Raw genomic sequence first — 18,786 nt, forward strand, 5'->3', positions numbered from 1 at the left:
GAGGATATGTTGCCCTTTTCTTTTCTTGCTATCAATATTGTGTTTTTGTAAGGCGGCAGAACGCTATGCTCCAATTCATAACATATTAGATCAAGTTGTCTGCTGACACTCATTCAAATGGGCCATATTTTGTCGACCGTAAACTTGAAAAATGGACTCCTCGTGGCAAACTCTTGGTGGCGCACTTCATTGTGAATCGCCCAAATTGATTATAAGGGATATCACAAAGTTTCGTGAAAAGAAGGCACATGTAGGTTGATTGTGTTGGAGGGATAGGGTGAGAAGACTGATTTAGATGGGTTGGGGGAAATGTGATGTTGGATGAGATGTGTGGTTATCTGGTTGGATAGATATTGAACACTTTTTATCAATTAATGTTATTTTCATCATTCTGTCTAATGTACAACGGATATACATAAAGGTATATTAAAATCAAAACAAACAAGAAGCTCTACGTATCTTTTTTTTCTTCTTGTGGGATAACAAGGAACAACGCTTTTTAACCACAGAAGGACGTGAATTGCCATTTGGTCGGCTGAGATGACGCAAACCCGACGTACAGGGCGCCCAAGACTTCCACAGACTGGTCGTCCGTCCACTCAAGCAGCGGTTCGCTGTCTGTCTGCCTTCCCAGCCGGATGGTTTCGTCGGTCTTGGTGACCCAGAACCCCCGTTGTTGGTTCTCGTCGAAGAGGTCCTCAATGACCCTCACGTCGTTGTATGTGGCACTGTCGTGATGGTAGATGAAACTCGTAGAGGCTGCTGAGAGTGCTGTGAGCAAAGAAGTACGTGAAACGCTTCGTTATAATGGACCGATCCAGTAAGCACCGCCCCATGGTATTCTGACCAATCACAGCCGTGATTTATGTCCGACATGCTTGCACAAAAGTCCGACATGCGTGCACGCGCGTATGATGCACGTGGCAGCAAAAATGCAGTGTTGCATTGGAGAGGAGCACCTGTTAATTTGCCCACGTGCGCAGTGGGAGGGGCTTACTGGATCGGTCCATTAAACCCCAACTGGAGGTCCTAGAGTGCTGCAAAAATGTTTACCTGGAATAGGGTTTTGTATTTTTTTTTATTTGGTTGACCTGTCCCCCTTGCCCCTCCATCAATCGATTTATATCGGTCAATTTGAGGTACGCAGTAGTTCATCCTCGTACGACCAAGGGCGGATCCGGGGGAGGGGGGCCAAAGGGGGTCATGCCCCTCCCCCCAAAAAAAAGAATCTAGTTTTTTTTTAGTGACTTCGAAATAAAGGTTAAAGTGGACATTGCCTCAGATCGCGCAACAGAACATCTAGAATCCAAAAAAAATCCGGGCCCTTAAGCGGGCCCTGACCCCACGCCGTATTTTTATTTATTTTTTGACGCACTCTTTGGGGACCACGTTTTTTTAGGCCCCCCCCCCCAAAAAAAAAAAAATAATTGTCTTCTGGATCCGTCCTTGAGTACAACGCGAAGTGGTGATGCCCAAATATCGACCGTCGGAGTCGGAGGGAGTACTATCTGCATAGCTATACATGTCTGCGCCCATGAAAATACGCGGGGACGCGCTGACAATAGGCGTAGCCGTAGCTCTGGACGCCCGTTTCGGACACAGCCTAATACTGCGCGGCCCATCGTCTGTCTCCCTGACCTGTCGACGTCTGTTATCTAAAAGCAGGTAGTTATCACTTCCAAAAGAACGTGACATAACATCGCTCAGGCTTGGTACTACGCCTGGGATGAAATTATGCAAATGCAAGCGTCGATTTAATGAATTTATAATTTTCAAGACTTGACACAAGGAATAGTTATAAAAAATAATATCAACGAAAATGCGATGGGAAAACTTCAGGCACTTTTGGAAATGGGACAAATCCTGCACTCGCTGTCACTTAAAATTATGTCACCAAAATCTCGTCAGGATATGCCTGGGAACCAGTCTACACGAATGGCAACCGCGCACGCTAAGTGACGTCTTTAACCAAGATCCTTACTTAACGTGTAGACGGCTTCGGCTACAGATTCTCCACCGGATAGAATCAGCTGGATTGTGCTGCCTGTCTGGGCCTTGAAGTTCAGCAGGAGCGAGGCGGGGTCCAGGGGCTTGAATGGGAAGCGAGCATCAGTATTGGCGTTGGTCTCGTAGGTAGGGCACACAACTACAAGACAAAAACCGAACCAGACTATTACTGAAAGCAATTCTACCCATACATCAGCAACACACACAAGTGTGAATTTGCCTACAATCGGGGACCCCTATTATCCCTCTTTTGTTTGTAGAAACACTAATCCAACACTACAACACTGGTGTAACATGTAATTAATTTGCATATTACCTGAACATTTCAGGCCCACATCTTGTAAGTGGTCACAAGCAGTGACGTCATGCCAGCTTCCGTGACGGCATTGATTCAGGTGGTCCTCGCAGCCCTGGCAGTCCACGTGGGTCAAGTGGATGGCGCCCTCTCCCGGTCCAAACTCAAGTGAAAAGTCTGTGGAATCAAACATTAATGCAATTTCAAGTTAAAATGTCGAATGTCGAGTTGTTACAACCAATGTGTTAGGCTTCTTACATCTAGTAATGTAGTAAGTAACCAACGAAAAACGTATCACCAACCGATAATGTTAACACAATTCACCGATACTGATACTATATTACTAACCAATAATGTAACAAAAGTTTACTGATAGTGCAGTACATTCTACTACACTATCGGTCAATTTGTGTTACATTATCGGTCAGTAATACAGTATCGGTCAATTATTATTGATACATTATCGGTTGGTGATACTTTATCCGTTGGTCATTACATTATACTCGGCTTCCACCCATCTTTTTAACAAACCTTCAAGTTCATGGCGCACAAAATGCTCTGATAGCAAATTAAGGGTATACAAATCGTGATTTGGCCATCGTAGGCCAAATTGGGCTTTCTAATTTCTGGTATGCAACCAAGCTTGTGCTGGGATTAGTCTAGTCTAACAAGACCACACAAAATAAGAGCGCCCTCATCTGGCACAATACTTACGTGGATACTTCTTGCAGACAACGCCTTTCTTCTCGGTGCACTGCTTCACCGCCCACTCGCCGCCGGCGTGCTCTATCGATAAACACTTGTGCTTGTCGGCGTCTGGCACGGCGTTGTCCAGAACCGACTCCCGGAAACCAGGGAAGCTTCCATCCGTCCAGTGCAAAGACTGGAGATAATCGCCTGTAAAGGAGCAGTAACAAGAGCGGGTACCAGTTACTCGAGCGTTGGTGACATCAAGAGTGTTTTACACACGGCGATTTTTTAACAGTCAGAGTTTTGTTTTTTTAATAAAGCAAAATAAAAGTTTGACTAAAACGATTTTTTTTAGGTTGACGAACAGAAAAATGAACACATTACATTATATTATTTGTATGTAAAAATAGAAGTACTAAACTGAAAATATACCAAAACAGAGCATTCCAAATTGTTGAGAATGAAAAAAAAATGATAATGATTTCCATCAGCAGATCATAAATTTATGAATGAGTGGGTTCAAACTAATAAGTACGGAGACATTTTACTTGTTGATGTCAATGTGTTGAATAAACAATAAACAACGTTCTATTTCGAAATGTAATCCGCCGAGAAACTTCATAGAAGCGCTAACATTTTTGCCAACCGGTTGGTGAAAATGTTAGCGCTTCTGTGAAGTTTCTCGGTGGTTAACAATCAGAAACAGAACGTTATATGTAAAACAAACCAAATGCTTAAGCAAGCTACAATGAGCCAAGCGTTACCCGTGTTTAACTCAACATTGCCAAGGAACGTAAAAGACGTTGAAGGAGCCTACAGTGATATTTACCATGTTGCGCTTACTGACGCTAACGTTGCAGTCACTACCCAGCATCTAATTTAAATCCAGTTTAGACAGGAGCCTACATGTATGTAACGGACATTTTGTATATCACTTTGTTGTTGCTTTTGCTTACTTGGGTCACAGGTGCGATGACCTAGTTCTTTTGTTTGGCTAAGTGCGCGCTCCGGAGATACTTTCTATGAATAGACTACTAAAAGCTTTGGCTACTCCAAGTTGTTACAATGTAATTCATTTTGTGCAGCTGTGCTTTTCTATGCTAGGAATCAGCAGTTGTGGGACTATTTGCTGTTAATAAATTTGAGTTTCTAGTTTCTTCAGGAGTTTGAAATCCTGTGTGTCACCTTTTCTTGCGTTTTTGTAGCCCAATACGTTCACGCTACCATATTATTAAAAGACCTTGTCACAATTCGTCAGCGTTTTCACGAAGGGACGAATTGGGCCATGGGGTGTTGAACAGTGGTTTTGAGGAAAACGGGTTTTAAAGTGGGTCACTTTTTGAGATACAGCACCTATTTTGGACCACATGCCGAGTTCTTTTTGATACAGTTAAGTTGAGATCTTAAACTTTAAAGAAGTACAAATTACAGTCTAATAATAACAGACTACTTTATTGCGGAGTAAATTATCGCCACAGAGATTTGTCCGTTCGTGACAACTCAAAATCCCACATGCCTGCTGTTTTGCCGGGGTCGGCTCATAAATCCAACGCCTCATAGGTCCGACAAAATCGCATCCCCTAACCAAATAAAGGCCCATAAGTCCGACGCCTCATATCGGTCCGACGCCTCGTCAGTCCGACAAATTAAACGCCTCGTTTTTCCGACGTCGGACTTACGAGGCGTCGGACTTATGAGGCGTCCGACCTATGAGGCGGAATAAAAAAATTGTATGCCTCATAAGTCCGCCGCCTCATAAGTCTCATAAGTCTCAAATTTCGGACTTCGTTGGACTTATGATACGGCCGCGTTTTGCCCTTCGCGCGCGCGCGTCTTTTCGTAAAACCGTATAAATTCCATCCGCGCATTGCTTTTGCCCCATAAAACAACGTGATAGACTTTGAATTTGTGTCTTTGTAAAAATACTCAAAATACGATTCAGGTGAAATTTCCCTTATTTTGATTGTCACGATTTCGTTGATTTAAACATATTTTGACCAAAAAACTTCGGCCGGAAAAAAAAAGACTTTTGAAAAAAAAAATGTTTTCTTGGCCTAATTCGTACTTTCGTGAAAACGCTGACGAATTGCTTGCAAACTGTTCTCTACTGCATTGCGGCGTGTCTCGAGATATGTTACTGATTTCAAAATGTTGCCATAAAAAAATGTGGGTTAATATGTAGAAGATGCATATATCTTTCAGGTCGCCTAATGGTACATGGTCTTCACACACCGTTCTCATGGTCAGCATTGTGGGCCCCGAGCCAGATCTTCGAGGGATGGGGAAAAGTGTCTCTGAAGAAGGTGTTCTCAGCTGACGTCAAAATACTCGCCTAAAATTGGAGGTGAAGAGTAAATACATGACTTTAAATTGGCCATCCTGTAAACATGATTGTCAGTGGCGGCGCCAGACTCTACAATTTTGAGGGGGGGGGGTGGCAAGTGAGGGGCAAAGAAATAATGTTGGGGGCAATGTAGAAAGTCGTAAAGAGGATGCAAGGGGAGTGGCTGGACATCAATTGACGCTTGAGGCGATGTTCAAGTTTCATAAATATGTTTGAATAGTAGCGTTTCTGGGGCCATTCCGACGGTTTCCAGTTGAAACTAGACATGTAATGTACAGTGAAAATATCGACTTCCAGTCTTTTCTTTAGTGGTTTCATTTTGTTTACCTTATTTGCTTCCTTTTTCTAATTTGTTTGATTTTTCCTGGGGGGGGTGGGGGGGGGGGACTGGGGGAGCAGGGAATACAAACGCCCCCTACCCTAGCCCCCCCCCCCAGCGCCGCCACTGATGGTTGTTCATCAAGTAAAATAAACAGCTGTTTACACAATTTAAAATTGAATGCGCTTCTGGAACGAGGGACCCAAACAGAATTAGGTTAACAGGAGTAGATGGAGAAATTATCAATATTTAATGCAATATATAATTTCAACGAAGAAAAACATATCACACGGTTTAAATTATTTGTTTTCTGAATGTTGCAACTTTCTTTGGAACACTCTGTATAAAACAATTATGTCTGAAATTTCAAGAGAGGAGAGGAGGGTGCCCTTCAAATATCATGCATAGGGTCACCGAGAGAGAGATGGATTTTTATATTTGAAGAACCAAACTTAACATTTTGTTCAGTCCAACCTCACTTACCAAATAAGATCCCGAGAGGCGGCAGATTTCTTCAGCTTCCATGAAGTCCACGTTAGGCTGAGAAAGGCTTCCCCAGTAGCACGATCCTTCGTAGTACAACCAACCCTCGTCGCACAAATTCTCTAAAATCCATACAAATTATACCGGGGAAAAAGTTTACACAGTCAGTGAAGATGAAATTACCAATGTTACTCTTTGTTGATGGTTGTTTTCATACTAATGTTAGTGATTTAGAAAAACAATGCAATATTTTCTTCAATTTAATAGCGTTTTATGGGAGTAGTTTAAGGTTTCCAGAATAAGGTTTTCCCGGCCAGTTTCCTAAAATGTTCATTCACTTCTGAAAATCGGTCATTCGTGTTCGTCTGAATTTGAGAATCGCTCGGAACACGCGTTTCATTTTCGATACCAGATCATTCGATTCCATTTCAGTTCAATCAATTATGTTATTGAGCATGCACCTTTCGTTTATGTTCATTCAGATTCGTTTACAAGACTTCTTTTTCGCTTTTAGAGGGCGATTTCGAACATTCACCATTCGATTTCACTTTTAGTTTAATGCATTCGGCACCAGATACAATTAGGGGTTTCTTTTTCATTAACCGTCAATCAAATTAGCTGTACCTGAAATCAATTTAGAAAAGGTATGCTTGCGTAAATGAATGCATAACGTATTTGGCCGTCTGTTTCTCAAAACCGAATGCACGGACAATACAAACAATTGAACTTTTGAAGAATTGAAATGGGATTAAGGACGTGAATTCAAATTCAGACGAAAATGAATGACCCATTTTCAGAAGTGAATGAACTTTTCAGGAAATTGGCCGGAAAAAAAACTATAATAAAATTTGCTTGGGAAGGAGTGTGCATGTAAGGAGTGTGCATGTAATGAGCAATAAGCATCACTCAAAAGAAATATAGTATTATGTTGCTATAACCATTTGGGGGACTACAGGTTCTCAGTAATTGTGGAACAACTAACGGGGATCGATCGGACACGGTGGCCATTGGAGCATGGACGTCGCCAGGATGGGGCGCCCCCCCCCCCCCCCCCCATCGCTTGTCTCCCCATCTCCCCAGCCCGAACGAGGAAAACAGGAGAAAAAAGATAAAGGAAAATAAAGACGAGGTGCAAGGTCTTATTGATTAATTTAAGGCACATTTAACAGCATGGGCGTCTGCAGGGGTGTTAATGGGGTTGGAGTGGGCAAATATCCCCCCCCCCCGACCTACCCTAGAAAAGAATGTTAATTTGAGAATATGGCAGATAAATTGCAAGGATTTTTGGATAGAAAAATCCGGGCAACACCCATGCATTGGAATAAAGGAATATATTGCTCCCAACCTTGCTGTTGTGAAGTGCGCTCAGAAAATATTTTGCAAAGACTGCCCTTTTTCATTCAAATGGCCTTTCCTCACCACTGCTTACCCGCGCCCCCCACCCCCAATATTTTTAAAGAGTGCCCTTCTTTTGTTAACAAGTGCCATCTTTCTCTGAACAAGTGGTTTTTTTAAGAATTAAAAAAATAGTGCCATTTTTGTACTAGCGCGCGGCTGTTACGAGTGTTTTTTTTTAAATTTCGAGCATGTATTGCATGAATTTTCCGTTAGTGTGTATAATTGTCGGTTTTGAACAGCGCCCCCATCGACTGATGGTACCAGCCCCCCACCCCCACTCATTTTGTTTTACGGAGGCCAAGTGTCCAGAGAAAAAACAAGTGTCTACATTTCAGCAAGTGCCCTTTTCAAGAAATGCCCCCCCCCCACCAAAAAAAAAATGAGCTTGCTACACCCCCGTATCATCACGAACTATATAACCACCAACCCAACAGGTAACCAAAACATGGCAGCCTAAAGCCGCCCTTCAGGTCGACCCGCGATTTGCTTGAACCGCAACGGAACTGTCGGCATCAAGCAGAAAAGTAATGCTCAGGTCACAACACTGAGAAATCGTGTTGAAGTTGAAGATTTCCTACTCTTGCGGGTTTTTTTTTTGTTAGCGCCGACTGATGCCGATCGCTTTAATATCGTCGCAGTAAACTCAGGTCGCACAAAATCGGCGACTGAGGTGTTCCCGGCGGTCGTAGCTCAGGCGCAGCTTGATCCGATGAAAAATCAGTCGCCGACTGATCTGTGTCGTCCTGAGGTCAACCTGAGGCGGACCTAATGACCCCTTCCTGCGAGTATTTTTTTTTCTGCACCACGTATAGTCAACGACCATATGCGCACGCGTCAGTTCGTAACGGAAAGGTTCTCGGACTTAACTTCCCTTTAAAAACTGTACTGAGTTATTTCAAATGACATCACAAAATTATACTAGCTCGCAGTTAAAAATAAAAGCTTCCCGCCAGAAGCAGTGAATGGAAAGTACTCCGATAACAGAGGTGTCAAGTGCCAATTCATAATCTCAAAATGGCCCAGCGGGTGGGGGTGATCGGCCGTGACAATTGTAGGTCAAGCCGCCTGCTGTGCCCTCCGTACGTTCTAACAGTGGCTCTCCATCCCGACCGTGTAGATTTCTTGTCACTGGGCCTAATAATGAAACAGCTGCTCGTGACCACGTTCAAATCAAACAATTCGAGTATTCAAGGTAAAGCAAACATTTTTTTTTTAGCGGCTGCCATGTTCCTACAGTAGATTCTGCCTCTGGGTTATACGTGTTCAAACCCAACATGCCGTCCCATTATTTACAGGCCAGCAAGATGCGCAATTCTTTGAGTGTTACTACAGTGCAGGTTCAAGTGCGTGGCACTCCTCCTAAATAAAAAACACACTTTGACCCGTTCGTGTCTGAATGAAAGACGGTTGAGCGGCTTTACAAAAAAAAAAAAAACGGAGACCTGCTTTGTTGTTCTATACCCCTTTCAAACTGTGTGATTGCATCAGTCGGTAGGGATTTGGAATCCATTGGAGGTCTTCAACACTCGACCCTCATGGAGTTATACGCCTTCACTTCTTGAAGTTTTTGAGGGAAAACGCTTCAGGTAGGCATATGACATGTAGTGGAAGAGGAACAGGTGGAAGGAGCAATAGATCAATGAGATAAAGATGTGTATCAAAACCTTTTCTACCTTTACTATCTGTACCATGACTCAGTTTTATGGCTGTGTTAATGATCGATATAATATCGACAGTGTACATGTCAGCAATATATAATTTCATGTGAAATTGGAGGAATAATTAAGCTCATCAACTGTTCCTTGCTCTATGAGCTAATGTACGAACAAAGAGAGAATATGTTTAACATTTAGGCTCTGATAGTGGTATTTTCTATATCGTGCTCGTATTCAACAATGTATTAATGTAGTGTGATCCGTCATGTTATTCTCCTTTCAAACGATTTACCTTACATGTTTGTTGGACCGTATATCCCATGCCAAAAAAAATACAAGGAATAACTATGACACCGACTAAGCGATGTATGTTAATTTTTCGCAGGAAAAAAAAACAGGGCCGGGAATTAAGAAGCAAAGGGGAAGACAAATCCCCCCCCAACAAAAAAAAGAACACTAGCTCCCGTTTCAGTCCAGTTGGCCCGGTTCGAATCCCAGCCGAGACATTTTAAAGTTTCCGATTACAGGGTTCGACTTTAGCGTTAGTCCGCTATATAGCCAAATGCTAGTCAAAACAGCGGCGGGATTCCTTAAGTAGTCCGGCTGGCGCGAGTCAAACATTTTTGGGATACGACAAAGATGAAAGGACAGGAAGACATAAATCATTAAATTCAGAAAGCAAACCTGTATCAATGTGTGTCTAATGTTATTAACTCTCTAGGTTTAACCTTCTGTTTATTAAACATATTGACACGATTGCCTCAGGATTACACGTTTTACATGTATGCACATTGTTGTTTATGAAAGACTCTATAAAAGAAAAACATGCGGGCTAGTGAAAATGTCTGTGGGCTAGGTAAGCCTGTTTCAGTAGCCTTGCTGGCTAGTGGGAAAAAGGTTAAGGTCGAACCCTGCGTTTCCCACTTCATTTCGCCCGGGGATTGCTGTACCACATGCTCTGATGTCTTTACAATTGTGTACGCGTCCATGATGTCGATGTAGGCCCTATATTAATTAGGAGGGTGCTGATATATAGCCTTTGTTGTTCCTGGCACTATTTATCCCTTAGCGTGTTTTCTCTTCATAACATCGGAAATCATTGTTTCCTCAATTGTCCAATAGCGAGCATTGGAAATCATTTTTTGATCCTCTACTTTTTCCTAATTCGGAGCAGGGGCAGATCAGATCGAGCACCCGTAATTACAATGGCAGCGCCCGTGGACGTCAAGGAAAAGACAGCACCAGTCATTGACTGGAGCGTGTGGGCAAGGACACCGGGACTAGAGGTAGGCTTACTGAAAAACGGTGCGGTGCGTGCCACACCGAAAATAGTCGATTCCGAGTTATACTTGGTCAACTTTCGATGCATTTCCAGCCGACTTTTGGTCAATGATGTATCAATCAAAAACAAAACCTTGTCTGGTCTCACTCAACGTATTTTGAAGTGTCTTGTGTTTCATGTAGGAACATGTACTCATGGTTGTTACTATGGTTAGGCCCTATGTGTTTTGTCTGTTATATGGGGAGAAGTTTAAAAGCTTTTGCTTCACTTCTATCCCAACATATTTGTAACCATACAGCAGATTAATCAATTAACAGATTAATCAATCGGCTTTGCAAATGTATTGTTTTATTTCCAAGTAATATGGTGCTTAGTTTATGGAAGAATATAAAAGCAAGATTACTTTGTTTAGTCACATCGAAAACGAAAAACTATCAATACGTATTTTCCTCTGCATGGTTGTCAAAAATATGAATACAAAAGCCTCATGACCATGCATGACCTCTCCCCAACTGCCTATTCTCCGCGTTGCTTTTGTTGTACTTCGCATTGCTTTTGTTGTATAACCCTAACTGATGATCGGAGCGTGTGCACGACTGTGGCTACGCACACAGTTCATTGCGGGACACAAAGCCCACAGAGTCATGGAAAGGACAACAGAAAAACGCCAGACATGATGTAGTTTCCATGTGGATATCTGTTAAAAATATGTATTTTTTCTAATTAATGCCATGAAATCTTCATAGCATGAAATCGTCATATCTTCGTGTCAGGAAAGGATATTGTCATGTACATGGTGAAATGATACCGCCCTCAAAACAGCTCTCAAAACAGCTATTGCTTTCATACAATTCAGCGACATGCATGGTTATCATGGCTGTCATGCTCCATTCTAATAAATCTTAGCATTATTAAGAGTTTAGGCTGACAGTGAACACAATACAGTCAGGGTACAAGTCAAGTCTCAAATTCATCACAAATAACCCAGTCTCGTGTCCAGTGACGAGCTAGTCTACTGAGGCAATGCTAGTTCCCTTTTTGCTGTTCATCTCCGCGATGCATGTTATATCGTATTTGGGGAGTCGACGAGCGACAGCCTTCTGATTCGACTCTTGATTGACGTGATTCGGCTTAATATGCACTAACCATAGCGGTCTTGAACCCTCCAAGTATAATATACTTTTCCATACACCCTAGCAGGTTAGCGTTAAGAATTATGGACCCTGCCCCTGACTGTGATAGACAAGGGGTATCCAAGGGGATGGATGGGGTGGCTTATAACACCCCCTCCCACCGGTTGACCAAAGTTAATTAATTAAATAGGGCCTAATGGTGGATTCCAAAATGTACTTCCCTGAACATTGTTATCACATTGTTTCATATCAGGATATGCTGCTTTAGGCATTTTTGTCTTTTATGTGTTTTCTGCAACTGATCATTATGCATTTCCCCTCCCCTTGAAGAATTGTAAGAGTTCAACAACCCACCTCCTCCCCCTCTCTTGGAAAAATCCTGGATCCGTGCTAATATAGGCTTATTAAAAGTTTGCCCCGTTTGACTTTGATATTCAGCAGCTAAGAATCTACTTGAGTATTTTCTCTTCTTCGTGTGCAGAAATTTGGTCCAGGGTCTAAAGTGGAGCTCATCGACGGTGGAGTCATCAACTTCGTGTACCGGGTGCGGAGCGACAAGGACGATAAACTGACAGTCGTGGTGAAGAACAGCGAGCCGTATGTAAAGGTACTTCCATGACATAATAACAAGAAACAATTAACTAGTAGTTTCTTGGCTAAAGTATTATTCAGAAATCATGCCCAAAATCCAAACTTATTGATTGGGTCTCTTGCCTGTATCTCTCAGTTATAAACTGATAGACACCAGGTACCAGTTGGAAAAAAATACTACTCTTCGGGAGCTTTGAGAATGTACGGATCCACTTAAACTGATGCAGTTCTGATTTAGGCTTAAAATGGAATTCGCACGTAATAAGGCTGAAAGTCACTCAAGGTAACGACAGAAAGAAAAAATGAAAAATCAAAGGAGAAACTAACTGATTCGAAAAGAATTATTACTTCTCTTGAGGGGAACTGCCAACTGCTTATTGCTCTTAATTACTGGGTCTTAAACAGCAATAGCACATTCAAAATCGACGGTTTCGTGTCAACTGCAGGCGTTTACCATGCAGCCTCTGAGCCCAGAGAGAGCGCGTGTGGAGATCTGGGCAATGCGGAAGATGGACACCATCGTGCCCGGCTCAGTACCCACGCCGTACCTGCACCAACCTGACCAAAACTTCAGTAAGTTAAAATGACAGCTTCGTTTGTCTCGTCGGAAGACACGCCTTGGGTCTGATGGGTCCTGAAATGAGCGAGAGAGAGCTTGGAACTACCAAATCATGGGTTAAGTTGAAATTATGTTCCTAAGCAGCACCTTGGACCGATGAATCTTAATCTTGAAAGTACCAAATCAAGGACAATGTTGACGTAACTGTCATAAATCGACCCTTGGGCACGATTGGTCATAAAGTACGGTGTCGGAGAGATACAAGTACCGACTTATTGACAGGGTTGAGATTTCTGCAAACTTGGGCCAATTGCCTCTCAACAACCATGACTGTAAGTCTAGTGTGGATAGAATACTCTCAGTCGTTTCTTACCCAGAAAACCGTTGATAAACACCAGCAGGAAGAGCCCTATTGGCTCGAGACGGACTTTACTTATTCATTACTAGGCCCTTATTGCATTACTAGAAATAATATTTGTTGTCAGAGTAGCATCTTTGAGAGCATGTCATCAGGTGTAGCCTCCATGACAAATATTTGGGAGTATATTCGTTTTTGGCCAGCGGCGTAATTGGGGGCCAATTTGCAGGTGATTGGCTTTTGGGGGTGCCTCATTTTTGGAAGAGGGCAACCCATTAAGTTCTTAATGCTGATGAGGCAAGACTCGGTCTGGGTATTGTCATCATGCCCTCAACTCCCGTCTCGCCACTGTTAAAGTTGACATACTCCCATTGGTGAATCTTCAGGATTTTTTTTCTTTCAGTGGTCTTGGAGGACCTTGGTGGCTATCAGCTCTTAAGGGAGCAGCTGAACCTGGGCCGGTTCGACATTTCCCTGGTCTGGGAGCTGGTCCGCCGTATCGCCAAGCTGCACCGGGTCACCCACCGAGTCACAATCGACGAGGCTTCCCATCGTGAAATGATTCAGTTCTGCACGTGAGTTTAATCTCTTGTCTATTAGGCTGCAAGTCTCCTAAACAACGGCTGGCAATAAACATAGCCGCAGCTCTGGGTAGGCTATCCGGTTAGAACACGGGCTATTCATCCGTGGTACAAAACCAACTGATGAAGTTCCGTTGTATGATTGTCTGGAGATGCATAACTCACTTCCAACGGAGAATTCTGCGGATTGTAGGTTCAAGTCCAGCCTTTATGGTTGCTTTTACGTGATTCATTTGGCAAAACACTATGTGCCACTAGCTTCGCTCAAATATTCAAGCGAAATTGCTTCATGTAACCAGACAGTCAAACCTAAAGATAGATTGAAAAAACAAAATCAATACACTGTAAAAATGGTGCTTAGGATTTAAACACATTTCTAAACACTTATTCTGTACCCACTTTTTCCACACGTTTAGCATCATGACATGTTTAGATGTCCTTTTTCTGTGACACACATTATCCGTTTGACATGTTCAATGAATAATATGTTTAGCATTTAAACAACTTCCTAAGCGCATTTAGATATACAATCCTAAGCACATGTCCAAAACGTAAACACGTTTAGTTTCACAACATTAAAAAGTGGTAAACGTTTAGAATTGAAACACATTCCTAAACGTTTTAAACTCTAAACACGTTCTGATGTGTTTAAATGCTAAACACTGTTTTTACAGTGTAGTTTACATATCCAGGGCTATAATTTCTTCATTCAGCTTGAACGACATGCAGTTCATTCGCACCACGGTCCTGTTCGACGACCCAATCGACCAGAAGGGCGAGGGTGGGCAGTACGCCCGGGAGGTGGAGGCGTTCACCGGAGATCAGACCCTGTACCCCAATTGGCTCAAGCTACGGTCCGTGGCCGAGAAGAACCACGACTGCCTGGCCCACGGCGACTTCCACACCAGCTCCGTCATGATCATGGGTTCCTCCATCAAGGTACGTAGAAAACTAGTGGAGGAACATAACTGGATGTAGGCATGTAAGTCCACGGTAACACTCTTGCACCTCTCAGAAAACCTCCGCGAGTGTTACCAATTTGTTAAGGAACCCGGATGATTGTAAAAAAATATTGCGTACACTATGCATTCCGGCAATTTTTCAAAATGGCCGTTAACCGATATTTATGTTACTGCTGCCCATATCTAGGTCTCAGGAAACTAACAGAAGCTTGATTTTGGTGTCTCTCCCCATGTTTTGATGGTTAAGGAACCGTATACGATGATCAACAATGATATCAGATCGTTTGGCGACAAATTCGGTAAATCACGGGTCAATCACAACTAGATATTAAGTCATTACAAGTCAATCCCGAGTCAATCACAAGACATCTGAAGTTCAATTTAGTCCAAGTCGTTTTCTACTATTCCTTTGTAATCAGATTTTTGATTTCGAGATGGCGCACATGGGACCTGCCGGCACGGACCTGGGCCACATGTTGTGCAACTTTGTCAAGCCTTATTTCGACCACAAGTGCTATCCAGTAAAAGACGCGCCGGCCTACCACGAACAGCTGAAGACAGCGTTGTATGACATCGGTACGTATATAAAGGACAGTGGTTCCAAAAGAAACTGCCTTGACCAGTAGCCTTGCCTTTAACGTTGGTTTGGGAAAAGGTAAATTGTGTGAAACTGACATGATTCTAGGTGTGGTACCTTCCCTATTAGTAAAGCAGTGGAAAATATAATATTAACTTACCTACTCTTAACATTGCAACAATTCAACCAAACAGCTTTAAGTGATTGAGTTTTTACTGAGTGGCAGCTAGTCGTCCTTACTCACAGCAGAAGCTGAATTGCGAAGTACGCAGCTAACATCGTGGTGGAGCCGAAGGCATGTAAGGGCGCTTTAGGCAGCCGCTAAACAACCCATGTCTTACCGTGGAGCACAGCCAGACGCTGTTCAAAAAATGTTAAAGTTGTCATATCATTTGTTTTCTTTCAGTGGACGCATATTTCCAGGAAGCTAGGGAGTACTTGAGCGATGCAGATTTTGCCCGCACGATATCAGAAACGGCTGGCTTCACGGGCGCCAGACTCATACGCAGGTAAGCCTTCTGTGAGCGTTCTTGAGAACAGTTTGCTCAGGATAAGTCTGGAAACCCAACTTCTAATTATATAGAATGAGGACAGGTGAGGCCTGGCTTCGTTGGTTACCCTTCTTTCTATGAAGTCCAATTTGTCGGGCTCATAATTAAAACAAAAAGCATTCCTGTATCTCTAGTAACTAATACATGGCCTTTATATACATGGCTTACCATTTCTGATTATGAACATAGCTAATGAAAAGCAAAAAGATCGCCTAACCCACAAAAAGCATTTGCTGGAAATGGCAATAGAGGGACTGAAAGTGATGGTTAACGGAAAGGACCTTCGTCCCCACACTTGTGCTGCGTGGGCCCTTTAAGTTAACTTTGCACCAGAGTTCTTCAAGTTAAGAAGTGGCTTTGACGCGTTGACCGCTGAAAGTGATCAAAATCCCTTTTACTCTTTCACCTAGTTCAAAGAAAGCTTTGCATGAAAGACAACACTTTCCTGTAAGGCAACGGAAAGGTTGACAATAGTCTTATTTCAGGGCTGATTTTTTTCTGGATGCTTGCAGGGTCTGGGGCTTCCATGAGCCAGATGAGGGTCTAAACGAGCCATTGACTGACCAGGGGTGCCTGCGGGTAGGGCAGCGACTGATCCGCGACTACGAGAAAATCCAAACCACTCAAGATCTAAAGCGATATTTAGTGGAGCAGGACGAATGATACATGTAATTTAGCTTGCGAGTGTCAGCGAGACCTTGTAAGAATTTGCGAGAATATGGAGACTGCATAGTGTGCTGCATATGTTGGCGGAAGTATTTTCAGATAGGGCTTTAAAAACTAAAGCTAGTTATTTGCAATATGTATCTTTAAAAGGGACAGAAAGAACCACTGACATTTGAAAAAAATGTTAGACCAATGCAAATTAAAGACCAAAAGTTTCTCACATCTGCATTTCACGCAGAGTTGGTATATCGCGCTTTTTAGATGTGACATCTTAAAAAAAATAGATTTTCAAACTGGATTGATAAAATTAATTTCTAGCATCACATCAGTTATGAGCTTTCCACTGAGACATCACACGAAAGAAACCAAACAAGTATCTATATTAATTAATTGCAAGTTTTTAGTTAAGAGCGGGACGCTCCTAATTCTCTCTGAATAGTGTGCGCAATTTCCGAACTGGAGCGCTCCATTTAAAACAACTTTTGTAAAAACTGTTTTAAGGCCTGTAATAATAAACAATTCCCTTTAATTTTTCAGAAGAACAAAATTACAAAATTTTTAAAAAGCATGTATAGGCCAACTTTAAAATACTAACACATGATGAATACGTAGCTAGAGCCTCCGTTTATTTCATGGAGACCGTAAGCAGTAAGTAAAGCAAAAGGCACGCATACCTCGAAGGAAAAAGTTGCTGAACTTAGTGACGTAATAATATAAATATCCATGCGCGCGCGATCGTAAGCACATCCACGCCATGAAATAGTACTTAGCACAATGTACTGCTAAAGTAAGCAAAACTTTTCTACTAATTGTTAAGCATCACCGTCATGGGCGTCGCGAGGGGGGGGCAAGAGGGGCACTTGCCCCCCCCCCCCCCCGGAAAAGCCAAAAAAAAAAAAAAAAAAAAAAAAAAAGGAAGAAAAAGAAAAGAAAAAAAAACGAGGCGCGAAGACAAAGTGGTGTAAATTTAATGAGTTGGGAGGGGGGGGGCAAAATGTCCCTGCCCCCCTCTAAAACTGATAAATCGAGAATGTGTTGAAAAATACAAGCATTTTTTGGCAATTTTTTTTTTTGCCCCCCTCTAGAAAAAATTCTGGCGACGCCCATGAGCACCGTGCAATTGGGCCCAGGCGTTATACTAAAGTAACGTAAACGTACAATACAGAGATTCAATGCTATTGTGGTTTGTGTGTGAACGTGAAAAAAAAGGATATATAATCTTGCTTTTAGCTGAGTCGTTGTTCGGAATTGTCAAGTTCATGAATATTCTATTCTTACGTACACATCATACTTGTATGGGAAATATTTTTTTTCTTAATATTGTTTCTTAATTATGATTCATTGTAAGCATTAGAATAGAAAACGTGGTGCGATACATACATTCCATTCGAACTATTGTTCGAACTATTGTATCCAACTTGGTTAATAAACTACCATTTTACGGGATTGACTTGGTTTTGCAATGGTATACCTAATTCTCCAATTGTTTTTAAAAAATATTCGAAAGATCAACGAAATTTCCACGTTTCTCATTAAGTCAAAATGTAACACTACAAAACGCACATCTTCCAAAATGCATTACTTTCTTGTGTTTGTTGTTTCATATCATTAAATTAGAATAGAAGATGAAAAAAGTAAGACTGCTGCAAACTGCTTACTGACTGGGTGGACCTGAAATATATAAATCTAAAAATTAATGTGGCCTGACGTTGCGAACTTAGCAAGTTCTTCTTCAGAGGCTAAAACAGGCTGTTTTAGCCTCTGAAGAAGAACTTGCTAAGTTCGCAACGTCAGGCCACATTAATTTTTAGATTTAAATTAGAATAGATACGTATTTTGCTGGAGTGAAACTCTATCTAAAGAACAATCCGTTTACATTTCCGACTGCCCCGATGAGAAAAATATATCTTTTGGTAGAGGGCTTGTTGCGCCATGTTCGTTTCCACAGACTCACATTCAATCAACTTCTTGCGTCTTTGTTTAGTCTTCATGAAGGGCGGAATGTGCAGGTCAAAGTAAGTGCAGGTTATAATCGCGGATCACCCTCACATTGGACTTCGACGTGACATTGTCGAGATGATCCTGCCTGATTGCACTTGACACCAGTCTTTCACATTGTGCAAGAGTTGAGCTAGCGGTCATAGATTAATAATTCTCTTAGCCAATGAAGAGGGCGTGTCAAGTCCTAGACAAACGGGATGCGTATGAAGAGGGCAGCAGGCTAAGTAAGCTCCAGCGATGTTTAGATGTCATATACTGATAGTTTGGATAGTCGGGCTCTATAAGACTTGAAGACAGGTCGCAAGACATTCATGTTTTATCAGTCGGCGCCCAA

The 18,786-nt window shown here is 42.3% G+C and overlaps 1 protein-coding gene and 1 pseudogene across 2 annotated transcripts; one reads left to right on the plus strand and one right to left on the minus strand.

Moving 5' to 3' along the window:
- Positions 1-9: 9 nt before the first annotated feature.
- Positions 10-18,786, minus strand: part of LOC119726009 — a 31,467-nt pseudogene continuing 12,690 nt past the window's right edge.
- Positions 8,625-16,990, plus strand: LOC119725316 (methylthioribose kinase-like). 2 transcript variants are annotated; one of them, XM_038196699.1, is made up of 9 exons: positions 8,625-9,122; positions 10,366-10,477; positions 12,088-12,213; positions 12,644-12,770; positions 13,518-13,689; positions 14,409-14,634; positions 15,077-15,233; positions 15,641-15,743; positions 16,298-16,990. In XM_038196699.1, exons 2-9 carry the CDS (start codon positions 10,397-10,399, stop codon positions 16,446-16,448), a joined length of 1,143 nt encoding a protein of 380 aa, XP_038052627.1. In that variant the 5' UTR covers positions 8,625-9,122; positions 10,366-10,396; the 3' UTR covers positions 16,449-16,990. The 2 variants fall into 2 exon arrangements, with proteins under 2 accessions (XP_038052627.1, XP_038052626.1); XM_038196698.1 differs by lacking the exon at positions 8,625-9,122 and adding an exon at positions 10,097-10,189.

The sequence above is a fragment of the Patiria miniata genome, unplaced genomic scaffold (assembly GCF_015706575.1).
Source record: "Patiria miniata isolate m_02_andy unplaced genomic scaffold, ASM1570657v1 HiC_scaffold_19, whole genome shotgun sequence".
Taxonomy (NCBI): domain Eukaryota; kingdom Metazoa; phylum Echinodermata; class Asteroidea; order Valvatida; family Asterinidae; genus Patiria; species Patiria miniata.